This window comes from Nylanderia fulva, unplaced genomic scaffold (assembly GCF_048542155.1).
Source record: "Nylanderia fulva isolate GAGA-0341 unplaced genomic scaffold, ASM4854215v1 Scaffold62, whole genome shotgun sequence".
NCBI classification, from domain to species: Eukaryota; Metazoa; Arthropoda; class Insecta; order Hymenoptera; family Formicidae; genus Nylanderia; species Nylanderia fulva.
In genome coordinates, this window is record NW_028190721.1 from 718,451 (window position 1) to 740,903 (window position 22,453).

The following is a 22,453-nucleotide window of genomic DNA, read 5'->3' on the forward strand; positions in this document are numbered from 1 at the left end:
TTCCGACCTCCCTATTCTGCTTTCCGTCGCGCACATTATTTGGTCCTTCGAGCCGGATCCACTAGAACCTTCTGTGAATTCGGTGCCACGGAAGCGATAGTGAATCAGTGTCGGTGACCAGTGTTTCTGGAAAAAAAGACAGTGTCAGAGATGGGAGACACAAAAGCAATCATTGCTACCGCCACAGTGCTATACGGCAAGATCTCGCGCGCGTACGAGAATCTTCAGAAGCTCGGCAAGGCCAATATCACACTCGGCGCGGTGGAGGCTCGGCTTCAAAATCTCGAGAAGCTGTGGAAGAAATTTGACGCAATTAATGATGCGTTAGCCGATCGTGTTGAAGAGATACGACACGATGTCTACGCCAAGCAAGACATCCCTTCATTGGGCAAGGAGGCTTACCTTCAAAACAAGGGCCTCATGCTCGATCTGAAGAGCGCTCTCCAACGATAAGATCAGACATCCAGCTCAATTTCGGCAGCGACACCGGCCGCCGCTCCTCGAACCGCATTGCCAAAAATTCAGCCGCCGACCTTCGCCGGGAAATACGAAGACTGGCCTTCCTTTCGAGACTGTTCCAGTCTATCATTGGCAGGAACCAGGCAGCCAGACCTGTTGAGAAATTACATTATCTCAAACTCTGTGTCAAGGGTGATGCTGACCTACTCATATGTAACCTCAGCACTACTGACGAAAATTACGAAATCGCTTAGAAGACGCTGAGCGATTTTTACGAAAATAAAAGATTGTTAACACGCAACTATCTTAACAACTTCCTGGCGCTTACTAAAATGAAGAGCGAATCCGCAACTGAATTGGGGCGACTCTTCCACAGCATAAAAACCACAGTCAGCTCGCTGAAGAGCATCGATCGTCCCATCGATCGCACGGAGGACCTCTTTGTGCATCTAGTCATTGAGCTTCTCGACAATCGTTCGCGTCGAGAATGGGAGAGCGACATCAGTCATACGACGAATCCGCCTACCTACGCCGAGCTGGAAGCCTTTATCGAGCGACGGCTTCATACTTTGGAGGCGCTGTTTCCGGCCAAGAGCGACAGCCGCAGCCACATCAATGCGAAATCGACACGGAGCCATCACGTGAAGAAAACGGAACCGAAGGATAAGTCAAGAAGCCGGTGCGCCGTATGCCAGGGCGACCACTTTATTATGTTTTGTGGCACCTACAAAGAGAAGACGGCTCTGGCTCGCAGACAGTTTGTCAGCGATCAAAACCTCTGTTCGAACTGCCTGGGTCGACACCAACTGACTGAGTGCGCGTCAAAAAAAGACTTGCACCACGTGTGGCAGTCGGCATCACTCTTCGCTGCACGATGCCTTCCGCGACGCCGAGACCGCCACGACATCACATGTGGCTCAAGGATCGCACCCCGCCTCTGTCACGGTGTTGCTCGCCACTGCTCGAGTCCGCGTCCTCGATTGCCACGGATTCTGGCATTCCGCCCGAGCGCTGATCGACCAGGGCTCAGAGTCGTCCATCATAACGGAGCGGTTGGTTCAGCGACTGCGACTGCCTCGCATGCCCGCCGCCGTCAGCTTCTATGGACTCGGCGAGAAACGGACGGGAATTGCCAAAGGCAAGGTAAAGCTTACCTTTCGAGCGCACAACGGTAAGTCGTCCAACTCCGTCGCCGCCTTGATCTTGCCAAAACTCATGCTCTTCTCCAAAGGATGCCGCCGAAGTCTGCAATCCTGGACACATCTAAAGGACCTGGAGCTCGCCGATCCAGAGTTCAGTTCCGCGGATCCAATAGACCTTCTGCTGGGTGCCGACGTCTACGGAGTAATCATCTGCCAGGGCCTGAAAAAGGGAAGTCCTCAGGAACCGGTGGCACAACAGACCTCTCTAGGATGGATACTGTCAGGCACCATCAATGAGAATGCACGCGGCCAACGTATTTCCTCTCACCATTGCCAGGTGGAGGAAGACCTCACCTGTTTGGTGCGTCGCTTCTGGGAGCAAGAAGAAGTTCGCCGGCCGTCTCAGCTCTTCTCTAAGGCCGAACTAAAGTGCGAAGAGCACTATTGCCTGCATCATTCACGCACTGCCGACGGCTGGTACATTGTGCGTCTGCCCACGATTGAGCCTCTGCCGGACCTAGCAGGAACAGTTCGCTCTGCCCGCCGTGCTCTGCAACACACGGAGAAGAAATTTGAGAGAGACAGCGAATTTCGAACCATGTACGCGGAATTCATGCGACAATACTTGGACCTGCGCCACATAATGCTCCTTCGTCGACGGAATCGCATCCGGGTGTTTGCTACCTGCCGCACCACGGGGTTTTGCGTCCGAACAACACATCCACAAAACTGAGGGTCGTCTTCAACGGCTCGAGCTCCTTGCCAAACGGAGACTTTCTCAACAAATATCTCGCAAAGGGACCGAATTTGCTTCCTTCACTGACCGACATCCTGCTGCGTTGGCGACGTCATCGCTACGTCTTCGTGACCGACATTGAGAAGATGTATAGGCAGATCCTGGTGCACCCTGACGACCAAAGCCTGCAAAGGATATTGTGGAGAAAGAACGCTAACAACGAAATCAAGGAGTACTGGCTGGATACTGTTACTTACGGTCTATCCTGTGCTCCTTATCTGGCAATCCGCACTTTACGCCAACTGGCCGAGGACGAAAGACATCGTTACCCGAAAGGAGCCATCATTCTGCTGAGCGACGTCTACATGGACGACATCCTGACCGGTGCGGAGACCATGAAAGAAGCCGAAGTCATGCTACAACAGCTGATTGATATCTGCAAGGCGGGCGGCTTCTCGCTTAAGAAGTGGTCGGCAAACCACTCGCTACTGCTGAACCAAGTGGGGCCCGACGACCGCCTTCAACAAAAGGCCAGATGGTGGCTGCCCGGCGAGAGTCACTCCACTCTCGGGTTACGCTGGCAACCCCGGGACGATCGCTTCGCCTTCGCCACCAAACGGATCAATCTATCGACTATCACCAAAAGGTCGGTACTTTCACTGACAGCAAAGATGTTAGACCCTCTCGGCTGGCTGTCCCCAACAACAGTACTGGCTAAGATCTTCATCCAGTCAACCTGGTTGCTAGGCCTCGATTGGGACGCTTCGCTGCCAATCGACGAAGAGAGGAGATGGCTACAATTCCAGAGCGAGCTGCCTGCTCTGGAAAACTTGCTCGTACCTCGATGGCTGGGAGGCTTGGCTGACTCACAACGGGAGATCCACGTTCGCCGATGCCTCAGGGCGTGCCTACTCAGCTGTGCTATACCTAAAGACCAAAACAAAGGATATTACTAAGGTGGCTCTCTTAGCTGCGAAAACCAAGGTCGCGCCCTTGAAGCAAGTCTCCTTACCTCGGCTGGAGCTGTCTGCCGTCACTTTTCTGGCTCGTCTAGCCACCCACACCGTACCAATCATCGGAGCAGACAAGGCACCTCTTCATATGTGGTCTGATTCCACCGTCACGCTCGGCTGGATCTGTGGGCATCCTTCGACGTGAGCCATCTATGTAGCCAACCGGGTCAGCAAAATACAAACACTGATCCTGGACCCACTGGCATCACGTACCAGGTCGGGAAAACCCAGCGGACTGTGTTTCCCGGGGGCACTATCCTAGCGAGCTGGTTGACCACCCGCTCTGGTGGCAAGGTCCCGTATGGCTAGCAACGGAGAGCAGTCCTTGAACGACCAACAGCAAGGAGATGTCAGCAGAGGACCTCCCAGAGAGACGAGTCCGTGCTCACGTCGCCGCCGTTGCCGAGCTGAAGCCCGAATCGGAATTGCTGCTTTGCTACTCTTCGCTGAAACGACTGCTGCGGATCACTGCATGGTGCCGTCGCTGGTTGCTGATCCATCGCCAGCTCCGCCATGCGCAAAGTCAGTCTAGCGTGATCAGCGTCGACGAACTGACGGAAGCCCGCATCTCCTGGGTGAGGTTGATCCAGGCTAGAACATTTAAAGACGAGATTAGAAGGCTGCGCAATGGAACGCCTCTGCCGTCGCGAAGCTCCCTGCACAAACTAAATCCTTTCCTAGACTGCGAGGGACTTCTACGCGTCGGCGGGCGCCTCAGAAACGCTCACCTGCAGTACAATGCCACTCATCCGCCAATACTGCCCAGCGAGTCGACATACACTCACCTCGTCATCGACGACCACCACCAGCGGACGTTACACAGCGGGACTCAGCTGACCTTGTGCTCCCTGCGCCAGGAGTATTGGGTCCCTCGAGGTCGCTCGCTGGTGAAAAGACACATCAACCGATGCAGTAGGTGCACAAAATGGCGAGCCGCCATCCCACAGCTTCTCATGGGCGATCTCCTGGTGCCAAGGGTCACGCCAAGCAGGCCGTTTTTGCACACCGGCGTCGACTACGCCGGACCTGTTTGGCTGCGAACGTCGAAGGGCCGCGGACACAAAGCAACTAAAGGGTTCATTGTAGTCTTTGTCTGTTTAGCTTCCAAAGCCGTTCACCTCGACGCAGCCTCGGACTACTCCGCCGACGCCTTCATAGCCGCCTTGCGCCGACTCATCTCCAGGCGAGGTGTCTGCGCCTCCTTGTATAGTGACTGCGGTACCAATTTCGTGGGTGCTGACAAGCAGCTTGGCGCTCTCTTCTCCGCCGCCAGTACCGACGGACATCGCATCGCCGCATTCGCCGGACAAGAGAAAATCCGGTGGCACTTCAATCCACCGACGGCACCGAACTTCGGCGGCTTGTGGGAAGCCGCCGTCAAATCTATGAAGCATCATCTGCGACGAATCATAGGTGATGCAACCCTCATCTGTGAGGAGCTGGCGACGCTGCTCTCTCAGATAGAAGCTTGCCTCAATTCTCGATCTCTCAGCCCTTGTCCGACGACCCAGAGGACGTAGCAGCTCTTACCCCAGGTCACTTCCTGATCGGTTCCGCTCTCTCCGCCGTACCTGAACCGTCGCTCGAACGAGAGCCGTCGGCCCGGCTTTCACGCTGGCAGCTTCTGCAACAGATGAGGGACCATTTCTGGTCCCGGTAGGCCAGCGAATACATACACACGCTGGCCCATCGGTCAAAATAGTCCCGAGTCAATTAGGAGGCTCGCGTCGGTCGGCTGTGCTCCGCAGCGAAAACACTTCACCAACGCGGTGGCCGCTTGCGCAAATCACTCGATTGCACCCCGGATCCGACGGCCACGTGCGCGTAGTCGAAATCCGTACCGCGAGTACGAATTTAACGCGCCCCGTCAGCAAACTGATTTTTCTGGACGACGGCAACGAAACTGCACAATAATTCAGCGTCATAAGTCTTACTCTTTTCTCATTGCAGCACAAAAATCATCTCTTCTTTGTCACTGCTCTATTCATTCCTCTTCATCGTCACTCCACTTACATGACACCGACCTACTGTTATCTCCTTTATCACTGCACTATCCTCATTATTACACTATTTGTATCATTATAATTCACGAGAGATCCGAATACCAAAATTGTCACGGTCTTTGCGACGCGTTAACCAATATGCGTCTATACCGTCACGTTCGAAATAAACAGTTGATCGATTCAGCATTCTTTTTGCGACATCAGTCAGAGCACGTGAGCTACACGTGTCTGTCACTCGTGAGCGCGTGAATAAGCGCGCGCCCCCACTCTCGCACTACAAAGTCGATTGCAGGTATACTGCAAGGCGGGCGGAATGTTCGAAAATCGAACGTCTAAAAAAGCTGAAAGAATTAAAACAATTAAAAACAATGAAAATATTGCATGCAAATTCATGCCGTACTCTCATTTCACATGCAGCATTCGTATAATTTATATTATAATACAGTCTATCAATTTCTATTTTAACATGCTGACGTTTCATATTATAAATAGCGTTCGGCCGCAAAGTTATAAGTATACCTCGCGCCTACGAAAAATAAGCGCTTACATTAAAACACATTAAATTGTAAACACCGCGGTCGCGCGAGAGGAGATACAATTTAGTTCCCAATAATAACAAAACTACGATTTGCTGGAAAGTAAATAATTACAGTAAACGCTCTTTCGTCCTCAACCAAACGATAGAATAAAAAAAATGTTCGCGAATATTCTAGAAATACAGGCCTGTTTTGTTTCTCGTTGGTAAAACCTTGTATAGAAGGTTCGCACGCCAAGGCGGTAGTTTTTGTTAATGGTCACTCGCGGATTCGTTTTAATATACTTTTATTCAAATCACAAATTATAACAAGAGTGTTAGAAACGAGGCGGACGATATTTCAACAAAAGGTGTATTGATCTATCTCGTCTCGTGGCTGGACGCTCAATAATGATCCGAGACACGTAGCCAAGGCGCGAAGCGAGAATTTTGGGGATTTGCGCAGGCGATTCGCGTCGAGCGAAGGAAAAGACAGGCGAGTAACACGTGGATCACATGTGCGTTTGACGTGTTGTCCCGCGTTGGCGCGAATAATTACTGAGATGTCGAATGATAATATAAACGGAGAATTGAACGACCTATACTTTAGGATCAGGCTTATTCCTGAACAAGGCCTATATAAACCTCCTTTCTCGTGACCGCGGCGCTCTTTTCCGATTGCTTGTCGCGTCAAGAGTGTGCTTCTACTTTACGAAAAAGATCGCTTGTCTTTTTCACGTTTAATTACCGTTGCTTGCGGACACTCAGTACTTTATTTTCAACACGGCTTTTCTCTCGGTTATTGTACTTTCTAATACGTTCGACTCGGCTATCTTTTGGTACATTCTGTGCGGTTTAAATAATTGTATTTTTGTGTTAATAGTTTAAATATATTTTGTTAACGATACGCGTGTGTCGAGTGCAGTGCTTCTCTGTCTTTTCGCTTCCGACCTTTTTATCCTGCTTTCCGTTGCGCACACCTTGTATATTTGAGATATTAAAATAAAAATAAAATAAAATATTAATCAAAAAAACAAAAAAAAAATAAAATTAATCATTTGGAAAAAATAAAATTTATATTTGTAACAAAAGAACTTAAAATTGAAAATAAAAAAAAGTTAATTTAACACAAATTGCTATCAACATTGTACATCAATTTGTACCATATTGCTAAAACAGAGTTATTAACGCAGAGTTATATAACGCAAAAGATCAGCAATTATTAGCCAAAAATCATTAAACTATCTATTGGAACATTACCAGAAAAGTTGTGTGCGGAAGACTAATAATTATTGTATTAAATATATAAATATGTATTATATATAAAGACAAACATTAAATATTTATCGGTATTTGCTTTTGTAGGCTGTTATGTGCCTCGGGTGAGACACAAGGGGTCGCGCCAAATTAGGATGAGGATCCGGGGACTTATTTCGGTTTGTTGAAATAAACGCACTCCACTTTTTATTATTAAAACTTTTATTCAAGTAAACCACTTGTCTTTTATTTGTTTCACCACTGTTACACTTGTGCGTGTATTGGTTTAACGACACTGTTTAACTATAACTTCGCGTATCGCGCGCGATTGCGAAGGGATGTTATATATCGCACGCGGCTAGCGAGGTCGTTTAACTAACGACGCGAGAGCGTCTTGAGAGCGACTTATTGCGACTGCGACTGAGCGAAGTCCTTCTGCTTTGTTTGCACGTTGAGCAATTTCGGTTCCGCGCATATCGCAGCGTATGCGTTTTTACGCGGTCAGTGTCCGTCGTCAAGCGGATGTAACACGAGTAGCTATTTCTTAATAGTTATATCTTTGAGGGATATAACATCCCTCCCCCGTTAAAGAAGAAAAACGAAGGTACGTAGTTTTTCGCTTACAATTAAAATTTATAACTGTTTTATGCCCGTTTTCAATATAATTACAACCGTTTTCTATTTTCTAAAAACGTGTGCTATTGCTTCTTTTCAGTATGGGTCTAGGTACCTTCTTTTTGTGTTTTTTTATTTTTTATTTTCCAAATTACAATGGCAATAATAAGTATTATGATTAAAGTTATTATTATTATTATTATTATTCCGCTAGATACCATTGGATATATAAACTGTTTTTGTGTGTCGTGATCTAGCTGTCTCGGGGTATGTATTTTCTTAGTTGTCTATAAATTGTTTTATTTTATTTACATGTATTTGTATCATCCGTCTTCCCTTTTTTATTGTATAATTGACGTCGGAGTTCTTTTCGATTATCGTGTACGGTCCTGTCCATAAGGCGTCAAGTTTCTTTGATCGTCCGCGTCGTAGCGTATCGTCATATATAAGCATTTTTTCACCGACTTCAATTTTTGTTTTAAAAATTTTTGGTTCGCCTAGGTATCATCCGATAAAAAATTCCTGGCGCGGTTTGTTCGGCTTTTATGATTCCTGCGCTATTTTTAGTTGCGGCGGGTCGGATATGTGATACGCGATACTGGCTTACGCGTACCGGGGACTCTCTTTTTTCGAGTCTCCCTCGTTGCTATCGCGTTCGTCCTCAGATTCGTTTTTTCGTGACCTATTTAAATTTCGGTTAATCGTTTCACTGCGCGGCCGTAATCGGATCTTCTCATACGGGCGCAGTTTTATTACCGTGTTTCCTAGTTGCAGCTCCTGTTTCCTATGGTTGCAAAGAGCATTTTGTTTCTTCAGGAAATCTATTCCTATAATTCCGTCAAATTCCATCGGAAAATCATCTTTTACAACGTAAATCGCGTGTTTTGTTTTGTTCCCGTTTAGCTTAATGATCGCGTACATTTTTCCGATCGTCTTTGTCTTGTGACCGGTTATTCCCACGAGAGTTATTTTATTGTTGTAAATTTTGGTCTCGCCTTTTAAGAATTTCACTTTTATCAATTAAATCGTAGCTCCCGAATCGTAAAGCATATTTACTTTTCCGTGTTTTGCCTCTCGCATGGGCAGATTAATTATATTTAAACTCTCTTTCTCTCTCGGCGTTCGGCGCACGTGTGACATCTGATATTCCCGCGCGCGTGTCGTCTTATTCTTTTTCTCTTGTCTTTCGTCCTCGTCGCTACTTTGCTCGTCATCGTTACTGATTTGCTCAGAATCCGTATCACTGTTTCTCGTTTTCGGCTTCTTACGACTTTTGGTTACATTAACGTTACGCGATTTTTTATCACCGTTTATTCTATCGTGACTTGATGTCGTTTTTAACCGTCCATTTAATGTCCAGCATTCTTCACGGCTGTGTCCGCGTTTTTGCAGTAATTGCAAAATTTTTCTATTGTAGTTACGCGATCTGACTTCTCCGATTTAGGAAGCGCGTATTCACTACTACGGCATTCTCGCCCGATGTGGCCTGGTTTTCCACATTTGTAGCAAGTAATTTTTTCGAAATTTCGCAATGACGACTTTATATCCCGTTGGTTATTTCTAGTCGATCGGTTTGCATTGGCGTTCCTGACCTTTTCTTTCGTTATTGCTGCATTAATAGCGTCCTTCAATGAACAATAATCCCGTGACTTAACGATGGTTTGTATTTCCTCTCGTAGTCCTGTCTGGAAGTTATGTAACGCCTGACTTTGTATCGTCTCGTGGATAACGCGTTTTTCCGTCGTGGAGCGCGCTCGTCCCTCGATCATTGATTCATAGAGCTCCATTGCAATAGTTTTGACGCGAATTCCGAAGGTTTGTGAGTCTTCGTTCGCTTTTTGTTTTAGGGAATTAAACTCAATTTGCAAATGAGTAGTCGTATGCTTGTTTTGATATGTTGATTCTAACTGCCTTTTTAATTCCTCGTAAGTTCGTATATTTCGCGTTTTGCAATCAAGCTAAGCCTTTCCCTTGATTTTTGTGCTAAGGATGCCCCAAACTAGACTATCCTCATCGCGTCTGTCTATATGACTAATAGCGTACGTGCATGCATCTAGAAATTCATTGAGCTCGCGTTGTGACTGGCCGTGGAAAGTGGGTATAAGTCCCCTTGCTTCCTTTAGCGTCATGTATCTTCCGCGTATATTTCTACGGTTTCTTACGTCGTACTCGCTGCGTCCGTAAGCGATGTCGTATTTCTCTTCCTCACGTCTGTTCCGGTTTTTGTTACGAAATTCTTGTTCATCTCTGGATCCTTGCCCGTGAGTGTTTCTTAGTAGATCACGTCGGTGACTCTGTCGTCTACCCAGGTCTCGGTCGCGTGAGCAGTCTCGCGAGTCGCGTCGATTGTCATACCTATCGTTCGCATTTCTCTCATATCGAGATCTGTCCGCGTCCTGATAACGTATATTGTCGCGTATGTTCTGTCGACTGTCGTACCTTACGATTTCGTCTCTGTCGCTAATGTATTCGCGGGAATTTTTCGGTTATCGCGATACGGTATCATGTTTCGGTGGTGCGTACGCCTGTGGAATTCTTGACGGCTGTCGTCCGATTCCTTTCCGCGAGACAATGACGCACGTATTTCCTCGCGCATTGCTTCTATTTCCGCACGCACATCTGTTTGTATTTCGCGCATACCCTGTATTAACTCGCGCAATAGAGGACTATCTGCGTCTACCCCGCGATTATCAGGTGATCTATGCACGTCGACTTCCACGAATTGTTCATGGTCGCGTGCTACAGCATCACGAAGGCGGTTGATTTCACGGTCAACAGCACCCTCGGATACATTCATGGCACCGTTTGGCGGTGTTCGCGACATGTCGTCCTGATATTCTTTAGGATCAAAAATGCTGCTGTCGTAGAACGTAAGCGAGAATTCTCCGCGTTGCGACACGTTACTAGGAGTTCGACTTACGCGTACTTTAATTTCTTTTCTTATTTTTATGTCGGTGTCGATTTCTCCTTTTGCAAATAAGCTTTCGTCAAAAATATCAAACGGAAATTCGCGTTCGGCTTTCCCGTGAGTAAATGATTCTGAGTCGCTCTTTCCCGAGTAATGTGCTTCTAATTTTATTCGCACTTTTTCGAGGTTTTCTAAAGTTATCGGTAGTGCTTTGATTGATTGTTTGGCTAAGTCGCTATGTAACCACGATTTATTCGTTATCGCTTGTCGGGGTGTTTCGCTTTCCTCCGACATTCACGCAATATATATATATATATATATATATATAAAGTTTTATTCGGACTTACATTAATACGGCTAGCATAATTATCGCTCGCTTGCTGACGCTGCAGATCATCGCTCGGCGGTGTTGATACGGCTGGCGGTCCGGCGTTGTAAGGTGATCCTGCGGGTCGCTGTACGGTGCGATGCGTTGTCCGTGTTGTCGTAGGTCGCGTCCTTAGATGGTGGCCTACTTCACGTCTGCTGATGCGTTGTCCGTGTGTGTGTGTAGTCTTGCACGTACGGCACGCTGTTGCTTATACGGCTGATTTATCTGGCTGACGTGTCTGTTTCCTTATGTGTGCGTATATGTTACAGGTGTTATTTGATGCCTTCTGTTTTGTCCGCTTCCCGTCGATTATTATGTTCGACGTGCCTGATTATTAATACTGCTGTATTTTTCAGGTCTTCCTCCGAGTAGTTCCTGACGGTCCTTCGGCGCAATCTCACCGCTGCCACCAATTTTGTTGTGTGCCTCGGGTGAGACACAAGGGGTTGCGCCAAATTAGGATGAGGATCCGGGGCGTCGGGACTTATTTCGGTTTGTTGAAATAAACGCACTCCACTTTTTATTATTAAAACTTTTATTCAAGTAAACCACTTGACTTTTATTTGTTTCACCACTGTTACACTTGTGCGTGTATTGGTTTAACGACACTGTTTAACTATAACTTTGTAACGGCGCAGCCGTTACTAACGCCTCGCGGGCCGATCAGCCGCCCGCCACGTGAGGCTTTGGCGCCTAAAGGCGCCCCTAATCGTTCCACACGGGCCGCCCCACCCCGGGGGCGCTCCACCGCGATCCCGGCGCGGTACCCCCGCCACGGACTCGACGCGGAGTGGGGGACCGCCGGACGGGTATATAAGCCGGCTCGGCGGACGAGCCGGCACCAGTCCCGTTCCAAATCTCCCAGACCAGGCAACGGGCTTCTCGTTGTGAAAGTGCCGGGTTTCTCGGTCGCTGGTTCCTACCGTTAGTATCGGGCAACGGGTTTCTCGTTGTAACACCGGGTTTCCCGGTTTCCGATCTCTTCCTGTAATACGCCGGGCGACGGGTTTCTCGTCGTTACACTGGGTTTCCCAGTTTCCGGTCCATCCTGCTATCCGCCGGGCGACGGGTTTCTCGTCGTTACACTGGGTTTCCCGGTTTCCGGTCCATCCTGCTATCCGCCGGGCGACGGGTTTCTTGTCGTTACACTGGGTTTCCCGGTTTCCGGTTCATCCTGCTAACATCCGGGCGACGGGCTTCTCGTCGTTATACTGGGTTTCCCGGTTTCCGGACATCAGTCTAAGGCTATATGCCGCCGTACGTTGGCTCCACCGCTTCCCGTTTTGAATAAAGGCGTTACGCCCCGTACCTAGTATCTCCAGCATCGTATACCGGGTAAATTGTAAGTCCCATCCGGACACCGCTATAGGCTATGCGCCTCCGCCTGTTGTATCTCCAGCATCATATACCGGGTAATTCGTAAGTCCCATCAGGACACCGCTATAGGCTATGCGCCTCCGCCTGTTGTATCTCCAGTATCGTATACCGGGTAACTTGTAAGTCCCATCTGGACACCGTTATAGGCTATACGCCTCCGAGCTTGTAAATACACCGGACGCTTCGTTTGATCCTCACGCTTTGTACATATACCGGGTAGCTCTTAAGTTCTTTGTTCAGGCTTCACGCCACCGGACGCTCCGTGCGATCACCGTTCACTACGTATACCAGCGATCCGCTAAACCCGTAGGGTGACCTGTACCCTGCTATCAAACATTCTTTTCGTTGTTCTTTTTATTTGAATAAACCAACTATTTTTATATTAAGGAATAAGCGAGTCTGAATTTCCCCCTTCCTCCCGAATCCTGGAACCGGCGAGCCGATCCGCGGCGTCGGGAAAGGTGAACCGTTACAACTTCGCGTATCGCGCGCGACTGCGAAGGGATGTTATATATCGCACGCGGCTAGCGAGGTCGTTTAACTAACGACGCGAGAGCGTCTTGAGAGCGACTTATTGCGACTGCGACTGAGCGATTCGGCGCGTCTCTGCTTCCTTTTTATAATATCGCTTTTTGGGATTTTCTTGATCGGAAGGGGTGCCTAGCAACGGGCCTCTTTGGTCAAGGACCTAGGTGCAAGCGAAGCAGATTCAAAGTCCTTCTTTGTTTGCATGTTGAGCAATTTCGTTTCGCGCATATCTCGCAGCGTATGCGTTTTTACGCAGTCAGTGTCCGTCGTCAAGCGGATGTAACACGAGTAGCTATTTCTTAATAGTTATATCTTTGAGGGATATAACAAGGCGTTCGCGTGTGCTAACCATATTTTTATGGGATTAGAAATTTGTTCGTCTGTAGCATTCTTGTGTACTTTTCTTATTACACGTAGCTGTGAGAGGTGTAGATGTTTTAATGAGAGGACTCTCTTTGGGATGCCTGGATTCGCGGGTGTCAGGAAAGCCGCGGGAGAGGCGAACAAAGGGGTCTTGCTCATGAGATGGTTGTAATAATTGTCACACCACATTTAACTGAACTAATCTTTATTCACGCGCATGGCACTTACAAATACCATGTTCTCGCCGTGTGACTCTATATTCTAACAAGGCTTATGCCATACAAGTTGTTGCGACGTGGTTGTACGTCGCGCGCCCGACCACACTCCTTCGCTGTACTTTAGCTAATGATACCGTCATGGCCGCCGCCTTCTTCCTCGTCGACCACGAGGTTCGCGCCACTGCGCGCGCATTTACAGGATGCGCGCGCCTATCCGCACGCAGGCATACTTATGCTATGCAAGATATATCTTGTAATATATCTTACAGCTTCGGCCATCCTGGCCTAGGCATTCATAACAAGCTGTAAGGTGGTGTAGATGTTTTAATGAGAGGACTCTCTTTGTTGGGATGCCTGGATTCGCGGGTGTCAGGAAAGCCGCGGGAGAGGCGAACAAAGGGGTCTTGCTCATGAGATGGTTGTAATAATTGTCACACCACGTTTAACTGAACTAATCTTTATTCACGCGCATGGCACTTACAAATACCATGTTCTCGCCGTGTGACTCTATATTCTAACAAGGCTTATGCCATACAAGTTGTTGCGACGTGGTTGTACGTCGCGCGCCCGACCACACTCCTTCGCTGTACTTTAGCTAATGATAAAAAAGACATTTTAAAAAATAATTTTTTATTAATAACATTGAAGAGAAATATATTTTAGATTTAATTTGTTAGAATAATTAAAATATAAAACTTTATAAAAAATCTTTAAAAATGTTCAACTTTTATATATTTCTTTTGCTTCATTAAATAAAATAAATAATATTAAATATTATTAAAATGATATTTGTATGTAAATAATATTATCTTTATTCAACTTATAAAATAATTTTAATTAATTTAACAGTAATACAAAAAATACAAGTAATATAAATTTATATTCATAAATACTTTCTATTATTTATTACTTACACATGATTATTTTGCAGATATTTAGCTGCGAAAAAGTTTCTTTTTTTTTGCTCTATACCAACTGTATTGCACTGCTAATTCATTAGAAAACAATTTCTTCATTATCCGTAAAGAAGAAGTTTTTACATCTTGACTTGTCACATGAGTCAATTGTTTGATCTAAAATTATGAAAAGTTGCGTTATAAAAATTTTACAAAAGATTATATTTGTATAACAATGTATTAATGTGGAATATATTTGTAAAATATTTTTTAAAGTATTCTATATAAAATTACTTTGTACATTAATATAAAATTTATTCTAATTAATTATTTGTTAAAATATTTAAAAAACGAGACAATACAGAGACTATACGCGGTTGGTAGTGCGTGAGTTTCGTTGAAATTTAAGATTTTTACGAAACTTAATTTTATGTGCACACAAGGCACCGGTGTTTCTTAGATATACAAAAACTAAACGCAATTCGCGATCTCAATTTGAGATTCTAATGAACAAACGAAACTCGTTAGGTTTCGTTTGTTCGTTAGAATCTCGAATCGAGATCGCAAATCGCGTTTAGTTTTGGTATATCCAAGAAACTCCGGTGCTCTGTGCACTTAAATTTTTTAACCTTATATACTAATTGTTTTATTTTATCTATTTTTTTTTCAATTAATCGTACAATATGTATATATTTATTTTTTCTCTTTGGTATTGTTTCTTACTTGAATGACTTTTTCTCCCTTTATCTCATCATTATCCTCATTTAGATTCGTTCCATATAATTGTTCCGAGAGTATATCGGACTCATCATTAACATTATCTTCATCATCTACATAATCTTCATCATTTACGTCATTATCTACATCATCTTTATCATCTGCATGTATCTTTTTAGATGTACTAGGTTTAGGTATATCTAAAAAAATTATTTTATTGCTATATTTAAATGTAATTTTAATATTGTAACCAAAAATATTATGTATTTAATTTAGTTATTTAATTCTTTATATTAAATCTACAAATGCCATATAATATAAAATAGATTTGATTTATTTAAATTATGCATTTATTATTATGTACATTATATGCTAGGTTTTTATATATTTAAAGTTCCATTTTATTCATATTAAATTACAGTTATATAATAGTATAAAAAAAAGAAGAAAAATATAATAAAATGCATAATTTATATTTCTTGCTTCTTTACTTTGTAAACATATACGAGGTGTGTTCCAAAAGTATCGCGAATTTTGTGTTTTTTCAAAAATTATTTATTTATTCATGAATATCTATTTTGTCCCCTTTAAAGTAATCCCCACCAGATATTATACACTTGTGCCAACGTTTTTTCCAATCCTCGAAGCACTTCAAAAAATCATTTTTTGTGATCTTGTTCAGCTCCTCCTTCGATGCCGTCTTTATCTCCTCAATCGTAGCGTAGCGTCGTCCTTTCATGGGCCTCTTCAGTTTCGGGAACAAGAAAAAGTCACAGGGGGCCAGATCTGGGGAATACGGTGGCTGCGACATTATTAGTGTGTTGTTTTTGGCCAAAAATTCGCGCACAAGCAACGATGTGTGAGCAGGGGCGTTATCATGGTGCAAAAGCCATTTCGCGGCGACCCGTGTCATGCCCAAATCATTGGTAAAAATCGAATGGCACGAGCCAATCGATATGTTTAGGTCCTCAGCAACTTCTCTAACGGTGATTCGACGATTGACCAATACTATTTTCTTCACTTCATCAATGTTTTCGTCTGTTGTTGACGTGCTCGGGCGTCCGGCACGCTCTTCGTCGTTCACATCTTCTCGGCCCTCGGAAAACATTTTGTACCACCGATAAACGTTGCTTCGGTCCAAGGTAGCTTCACCATATGCCACAGTCAACATTCGGAATGCGTCCGCGCACTTAATTTTGTTTTTCACACAAAATTTGATACAGATTCTTTGATCCATTTTTTGGAATAGGCAAAAATCGAAGACGAGCCAAAACACGTGCAAGCAGCTGTCAAAAATTAACTGAACATTCAAAATGGCCGTACTTGTCGGCATAAATGAGAAACATGAGTACCAACATAACGCCACAAAAAAATCGAAAATCGAATATACGTAACCCGCGGAAATTCAAAATTCGCGATACTTTTTGAACACACCTCGTATATACCTTTTACATTGTAGTTGCAATCATATCTGTCCAATGTTGATTATGAGTTTTTCTGTTTCACTGTTAATTCTAAACAAAAAAGTTAGTTTTCTTTATTGTTTTACATAATTAAAATTTGCAACTTTAAACTAATATTTTATTATTATTAGAATTATGCACTATTAATTATTAAAATTTTTTCAATATTATTCTTTTTCTTAATATTATTCTTCTGACTATTAATATAATTTTTTATGCTTTCACCTTTCTGTGACAATTTTGCCTTTTTCATTTTTTCAGAGGTATGTACAGGCCTAACAGGCATTTTTGGAAGCTGCAAAATAAATGAATTTTTGTCGCATTCATCATCACTATTTAATATAGAAGTTTCGTCAAATTGCTTAGCAGCTCTATATTGTCTTGTTTTTTTTTTTAATACTTCCTCTTTGTCAGTGCCAGAATTGATATCTGATAGTTCTTCAGCATCTTTTAATTTTCTTCTTGCTAATTCATAGTTTGCTGAAAAAAATAATATACATTTTGTTAATAATTGCTTTCTTGTATTATTTAAAAATATATATTAATATTATACAGGGTGTCTTAGTATAATCGTATCAATGCTTCAAGACGGATCAAGGTCATCATTTTTTGCAAAGTTCCAATTTTTGTCATTATGTTTCTTTGTAACTAAACCTTAAATTAAAATTTTATTAAAGTAAACTCCATCTGAAATTGACTGAAGAATATAATTATGTTAACCTTTTAACTCCACAAAGTTTGTGAAAAATCCGTTTTTTTCAATTGCTTATAACTCGAAAATTCTTGATTTCTCAACATTTATGCTAGGAAAATCATCTCCAAATTGGTTAGAGAATCCGCCTTTAAGCATTGATAGGGTTATTCTAAGACACTCTATATATATTTATATATATTTTAATATTTATAGTGCATATTCAAAACGCGCTTTTTATCAATAAATAAGAGTATTTTATAGTTTTGAAATTTTATAATATAAATGTTAACGTGAACTATATGCTAATTACATACATTGCTATCAATAAAACCGCGTTCTGAATGATGGCAACTCTCTCTCTCTCTCTCTCTCTCTCTCTCTCTCTTTTTCTCTTTCTCTCCACATGTTGTATGCAAGAAATTATATACATATATTTTAAAATTATTGCATATATATTAAAAAAAAGAATATGATGATTGCTTACTGTCTTTTGCATATATTTTCCGAATTGGATGTTCTATCCATGTAGGTTCTGGGTTTTCCATAAATTTCACAGCCTTATAGTAACGCTTGTTGTTAGTGAAATTTGACCAAACAGCCTTGTTTAAATTCGAATTCAACCAATTATTTGGAACAATTTGAAGCCCATCCTCAAATTCAACAACGGCATAAAATTTTTCTTGTGCCATTCTGTATATAAATAAATGTATTATATAAAACCATGGAGGAGTGGAAAAACTGCATATTTGTCATCTTTGATATGGTAACTTTATATATTTTCTAATTACATCTTTTAATGGCCATGATTTCAATTCTGATTGTAAATGTACACAATAAATTCCAAGCATTGTAGATAAACAAGGAACTGTGAATAAGTCTTCCTTTCCCAAAAATGTCTTAATTTTTTGAATATAACGATCTCTCGGTCAAGTGGAAAGCTTGTAACAAATTGGTACAGGAAGGAAACGTGTTCGAACAGATATATAAATTTCTTTTCCAACCACCCTTTTAAATATAAAATGAACACAATCTTTAATCTTGTAGATCACGCGATTCTTTTATCTAATGGCCAGGTTCACGACGAGAATATTAATATCGTGAAACAAATTTTGTTTAATAACTGCTTTCCTAAACATGTAATTGATCGTTGGGTTAAAAAAAGGATTAATTTTTTAAAACACAGAAACATGAATGAATCGAGTAATGAGCGAAATTTTGTTGATAATTCTCCTTTCATTTCACTACCTTATGTTAATAGCTTAGGCGATATCAATCGAATTTTTAAAAATATCGGATTTAATGTTGTTCATAATGTTCCTAAAAAGCCGAATCATTTGATCACACTCGGCAAGGATAGACTGCCTACAGATAAAAAAAATGAAGTGGTTTACAAAATTAATTGTAGAGATTGCAACGTGTCATACATCGGACAAACAAAAAGACATCTGTGTACACGTGTAAAGGAACATTTCAGCAACATCAAAATGCATTCGAGTAATTTATCAGTTATCAGCAAACATAAAATTGAATTCGATCACGATTTTGACTGGACTTCACTTGTTATCTTGCATAGTGAAAAACACATAAGAAAAAGAGAAATCGCTGAAATGTTTTTTATTAAGGGAAATAATAACGCTATTAATTTACAAAAGGATACTGACAATCTAAGTAATATCTACGACACAATAATAAAGGTCGTTTAGTCTCCAATAACTCGTCTAAGAGTCTTGACGTGTTGTCAAACCGACACTATGTTCGTTCTTGACATCTTAGAATTATAATTTTATTTTTAATTTTACAAGTAAGTCTCGCTTCTTTTTCTTTTTATCATTTTGTAATATTGTTAGTGAAGTAATTTTATTTTTTTTAATGTACTAATCTCGGTCTATGTATATCTAGATCACTTGATAAGGACTCAAAGAAGGGTCGAAACGTTGTGATTGAATAAATAATATTTGTCAGTACGGTCGAGAGAAGATTTTTACTTTTTTTAAATTCTCTCTGGCGATTCTCAAATATCTACGTTCTTATTTGATGATAATATTGTATGTGAGTTGATTTCTTTTTCAATACATCTCCGTATGACTTGTTGTAAAGGTTTTTCTGATTTTCTAATTAATTTCTTTAATATTTGCATATGGTTTTCAAATTTGAAAGCACTAAAATTATCAAGTGAAATTTTTTAACATCGTTTACGAGATGCACGAGATTATGAACATTATGTGATATCAAAGTGATAAATATAAGGCCAACTTATCGAGCTGAATATTCGAGATGTTCAGTCAACTACCATTTATTAAATGTATAAATTATAAAACTACAGTCATTAGATATTAAAACTAACGCAATTTACAATTATTCTACAAACGTTTCGACCGCACGCGGTCTTCTTCAGTATAATTATTGTTTGTAGTTTTATAATTTATACATTTAATAAATGGTAGTTGACTGAACATCTCGAATATTCAGCTCGATAAGTTGGCCTTATATTTATCACTTTGTTTTCAATATACGAGCAACAATTTGTATTAATTTATTATGTGATATGTTCTGAACGCCATATAATTCTTCAAATGTTTTTATGAAAAAGAAAATCAAATCTTGCGCATAGTTTAAATATTTATGTAAATCTTTTGAAGACAAGATTCTGATAATCACGTGTAATGTTAGAAAATTAATATATATCTTTTTCTTTAATATTGATTTGAATGCTGCTGGACCTGTATATAATAATATTAATCTGTATTCCGTAGCTTTCCATAATATTAAATAATCTAGCTTTTGTGGTTTTCTTGCGAATTCTATTGGTATTGATGGTTTTAATTGTGTTACCAAACGTACAGATATATCTTCAACGGCTTTATGTGGTAGTCAATAATGTAACTCTCCATGAAGCCATAGGTACATTAATTTACGCATAATTTCTAAACATACCAAGTGCATGTAATCCAACGGGACATTTGTGACAGGCTTGAAATAAGGTACTTCTAATAAGCTGCATGTAATATCAGGCTTGTGATAACTATCATCAATTTTCTGTATAAAATCACTATCTGATCTAAGTGGTGCATATGTCTCTGGAAAACATAATCGCCCTCTTATATAATCTCCTTCCGTTGTGCACTTGGTACAACTGGAATATCCCGCATGTCCTTTCACGCAGAGAACGATGCTTTTGCTGGTGTGTCACATACTAAAGCTTCAATTCTACATTGTACGTTACGACCATTAAAGTAAATTCCATCTTCACACATTTCTCCATCTCTTTATAAGAGAGATATTTCTAAATCGGCATAAAATTATATATTTGTATATTTTTATATATACATATTCTACATATTTAAATCAATTAAGGAATTTGGTAATGTTTAGATTTAATGAGATTTCAAAGGTTTATAAATATAATATAATAATGAAAATAATTTCATATCTAAATCGAACATTCTACATATGTGCTACGTTGATATTGAAATACGATCAAAGGCGTGCCAAAATACAAATATATAATAATCATGAAAAATAAATCAAAGTAAAAAAAAGAAAGAAATATGATTATACTTACTTCTTACTGTGTGTTCCACGAGCTATGCGTAGAGAACAAACTTTTCTAGAATGATGCAGACTTTTTTAAAATAATGCAGATAAATAAAGCGATCCCCAATATATTAGTCTCAATATTTCTTTTGTGACAATGCTGTAACAAAATAAAAATTACAAATAAGAAAAAGAAACTATAATTATAAATTATAAAATATAATACCTATTTCTTTGTTGCACTACTGTAGAGAACACACTACTGTTGTGTATATGAATATAAAGCTGCGATAATATTTTCTTGCAACGCTGTAACAAAATTAAAACTAAGAAAAAAAATTATATGAATATACACATATACAATATATATGATTTCTATTACTTTTATCACATTTTACTTTATTATATATTAGCTTCCTCTATTGTTTAATTGTATTATACTTTGATAAATGCATCAAAGACATATTTTGGTACATCATCATCAATATACAAAAAGACTAATATTAGAATAAATGTACCAAAATAATATGCATGTATATTAAGAAACAGGAATGCAATGAGAAATAAAATAGATTAGACTAAAAATAAAGTATATAAAATGTAAAATGTAAGTTCACGATAAAACAAATCTGAAGTTTAAGGGTCGATTGCACCAACATTATTTTGGCTTTAAGTCTTGCTTAAAACCAAAATATGTCTTTCTTTATTTAGAAAGAAACATAAATAAGATATAGGTATACATATTTTTGTTCCAAAAGAAAATGTATTGTTGCAATTGGGCCTGTCCGATTATTAATTTTAAGGTTACCTTGCAGCTGTAAAACATATTTTATAGTGAATTATATAATAATATATTTAGTGAAATATATAATATATTTTACACAAAATAAGATAAATTTTGAAAGAAATGAAAAGGATTTATATTTACGAAAAATTATATAAAAATATACAGACTTACTTTCACACCGTCATGCGACAAGATATCACAGGAAAAAGACCGGTAACCCACTATAGAAAAAACACTATCACAAACCGCGTGGCGTGTACGTTTACGCGCCAAAACGCTCTGCACTCAAATGGCTCCATACGACATCCTGTAACGAATATTCTGCGTAATTCAAAAGTATATCTTGAAAATATACGCGAATATACTAATAATAATATACTGTAAGAGATATTAAAATATATTCTAAGAATATACGAAAAATAATATATTGCAAGAGATATTATAAAGATATTCTCAGTATCTTATGTATATTGCGTAGATTAACAGTATGTGTACAGAATATTCGAATGATATCATGTGCTGTGTGGGTCACTTTCCATGCTTCTTTCTTTCTTTCCGCTGAACATCTTTTCTAAACTATTGTCTTCTTTCCTACTTATAATTCTCTTGCTCTTTGGCTTTTCCTTTCTTCCTTTCTAATTTCTCTTTATGTTCTCCCTACTCCTTGCTTATCTCTCTCTAAAAGCTACTAGCTATTCCGTAGCACCTGCTCTTTCTTTCTACCGCACATCTCTCTCTCTATATATTCTATACTCCCTACCCAAACTATCTGCTGTCAGCTATCTCTCTATCTAATTCTTTCCTCCACCTTCTATCTATTTTCGTTTGCCACACTTTCACTCTCTCATTTTCTTTTCCT

At 41.0% G+C, this 22,453-nt stretch overlaps 3 protein-coding genes and 1 pseudogene across 3 annotated transcripts; 2 read left to right on the forward strand and 2 right to left on the reverse strand.

Moving 5' to 3' along the window:
- Nucleotides 1-791: 791 nt before the first annotated feature.
- Nucleotides 792-3,293, forward strand: LOC114934193 (uncharacterized). Its single transcript, XM_085488090.1, has 3 exons — nucleotides 792-1,216; nucleotides 1,311-2,130; nucleotides 2,187-3,293. Exons 1-3 carry the CDS (start codon nucleotides 792-794, stop codon nucleotides 3,291-3,293), a joined length of 2,352 nt encoding a protein of 783 aa, XP_085344216.1.
- A 404-nt stretch (nucleotides 3,294-3,697) lies between these two features.
- Nucleotides 3,698-4,870, forward strand: LOC114931758 (uncharacterized). Its single transcript, XM_029303907.1, has one exon. It carries the CDS (start codon nucleotides 3,698-3,700, stop codon nucleotides 4,868-4,870), a length of 1,173 nt encoding a protein of 390 aa, XP_029159740.1.
- Nucleotides 4,871-16,712: 11,842 nt separating this feature from the next.
- On the reverse strand, nucleotides 16,713-21,585 carry LOC114938178 (uncharacterized). Its single transcript, XM_085488080.1, has 5 exons — nucleotides 21,034-21,585; nucleotides 20,836-20,967; nucleotides 17,758-17,963; nucleotides 16,980-17,059; nucleotides 16,713-16,874 (listed from the first exon to the last, which is right to left on the reverse strand). Exons 3-5 carry the CDS (start codon nucleotides 17,960-17,962, stop codon nucleotides 16,713-16,715), a joined length of 447 nt encoding a protein of 148 aa, XP_085344206.1. The 5' UTR covers nucleotide 17,963; nucleotides 20,836-20,967; nucleotides 21,034-21,585.
- Nucleotides 19,246-20,527, reverse strand: LOC146720743 (uncharacterized; annotated as a pseudogene).
- Nucleotides 21,586-22,453: the final 868 nt, after the last annotated feature.

Bases quoted from the DNA above. Each gene is read 5' to 3' on its own strand.
- LOC114934193 (XM_085488090.1), top strand. From the start codon at position 792: ATGAAGAGCGAATCCGCAACTGAATTGGGGCGACTCTTCCACAGCATA. The intron at 1,217-1,310 runs GTTTGTCAGCGA...CACGTGTGGCAG, and splicing joins ACGGCTCTGGCTCGCAGACA to TCGGCATCACTCTTCGCTGC. The intron at 2,131-2,186 runs GTTCGCTCTGCC...TGAGAGAGACAG, and splicing joins TGCCGGACCTAGCAGGAACA to CGAATTTCGAACCATGTACG.
- LOC114931758 (XM_029303907.1), top strand. From the start codon at position 3,698: ATGTCAGCAGAGGACCTCCCAGAGAGACGAGTCCGTGCTCACGTCGCC.
- LOC114938178 (XM_085488080.1), bottom strand. From the start codon at position 17,962: ATGGCACAAGAAAAATTTTATGCCGTTGTTGAATTTGAGGATGGGCTT. The intron at 17,060-17,757 runs GTAAGCAATCAT...TATTTTTTTCAG, and splicing joins GAAAATATATGCAAAAGACA to CAAACTATGAATTAGCAAGA. The intron at 16,875-16,979 runs GTATTAAAAAAA...TTTATTTTGCAG, and splicing joins CTGGCACTGACAAAGAGGAA to CTTCCAAAAATGCCTGTTAG.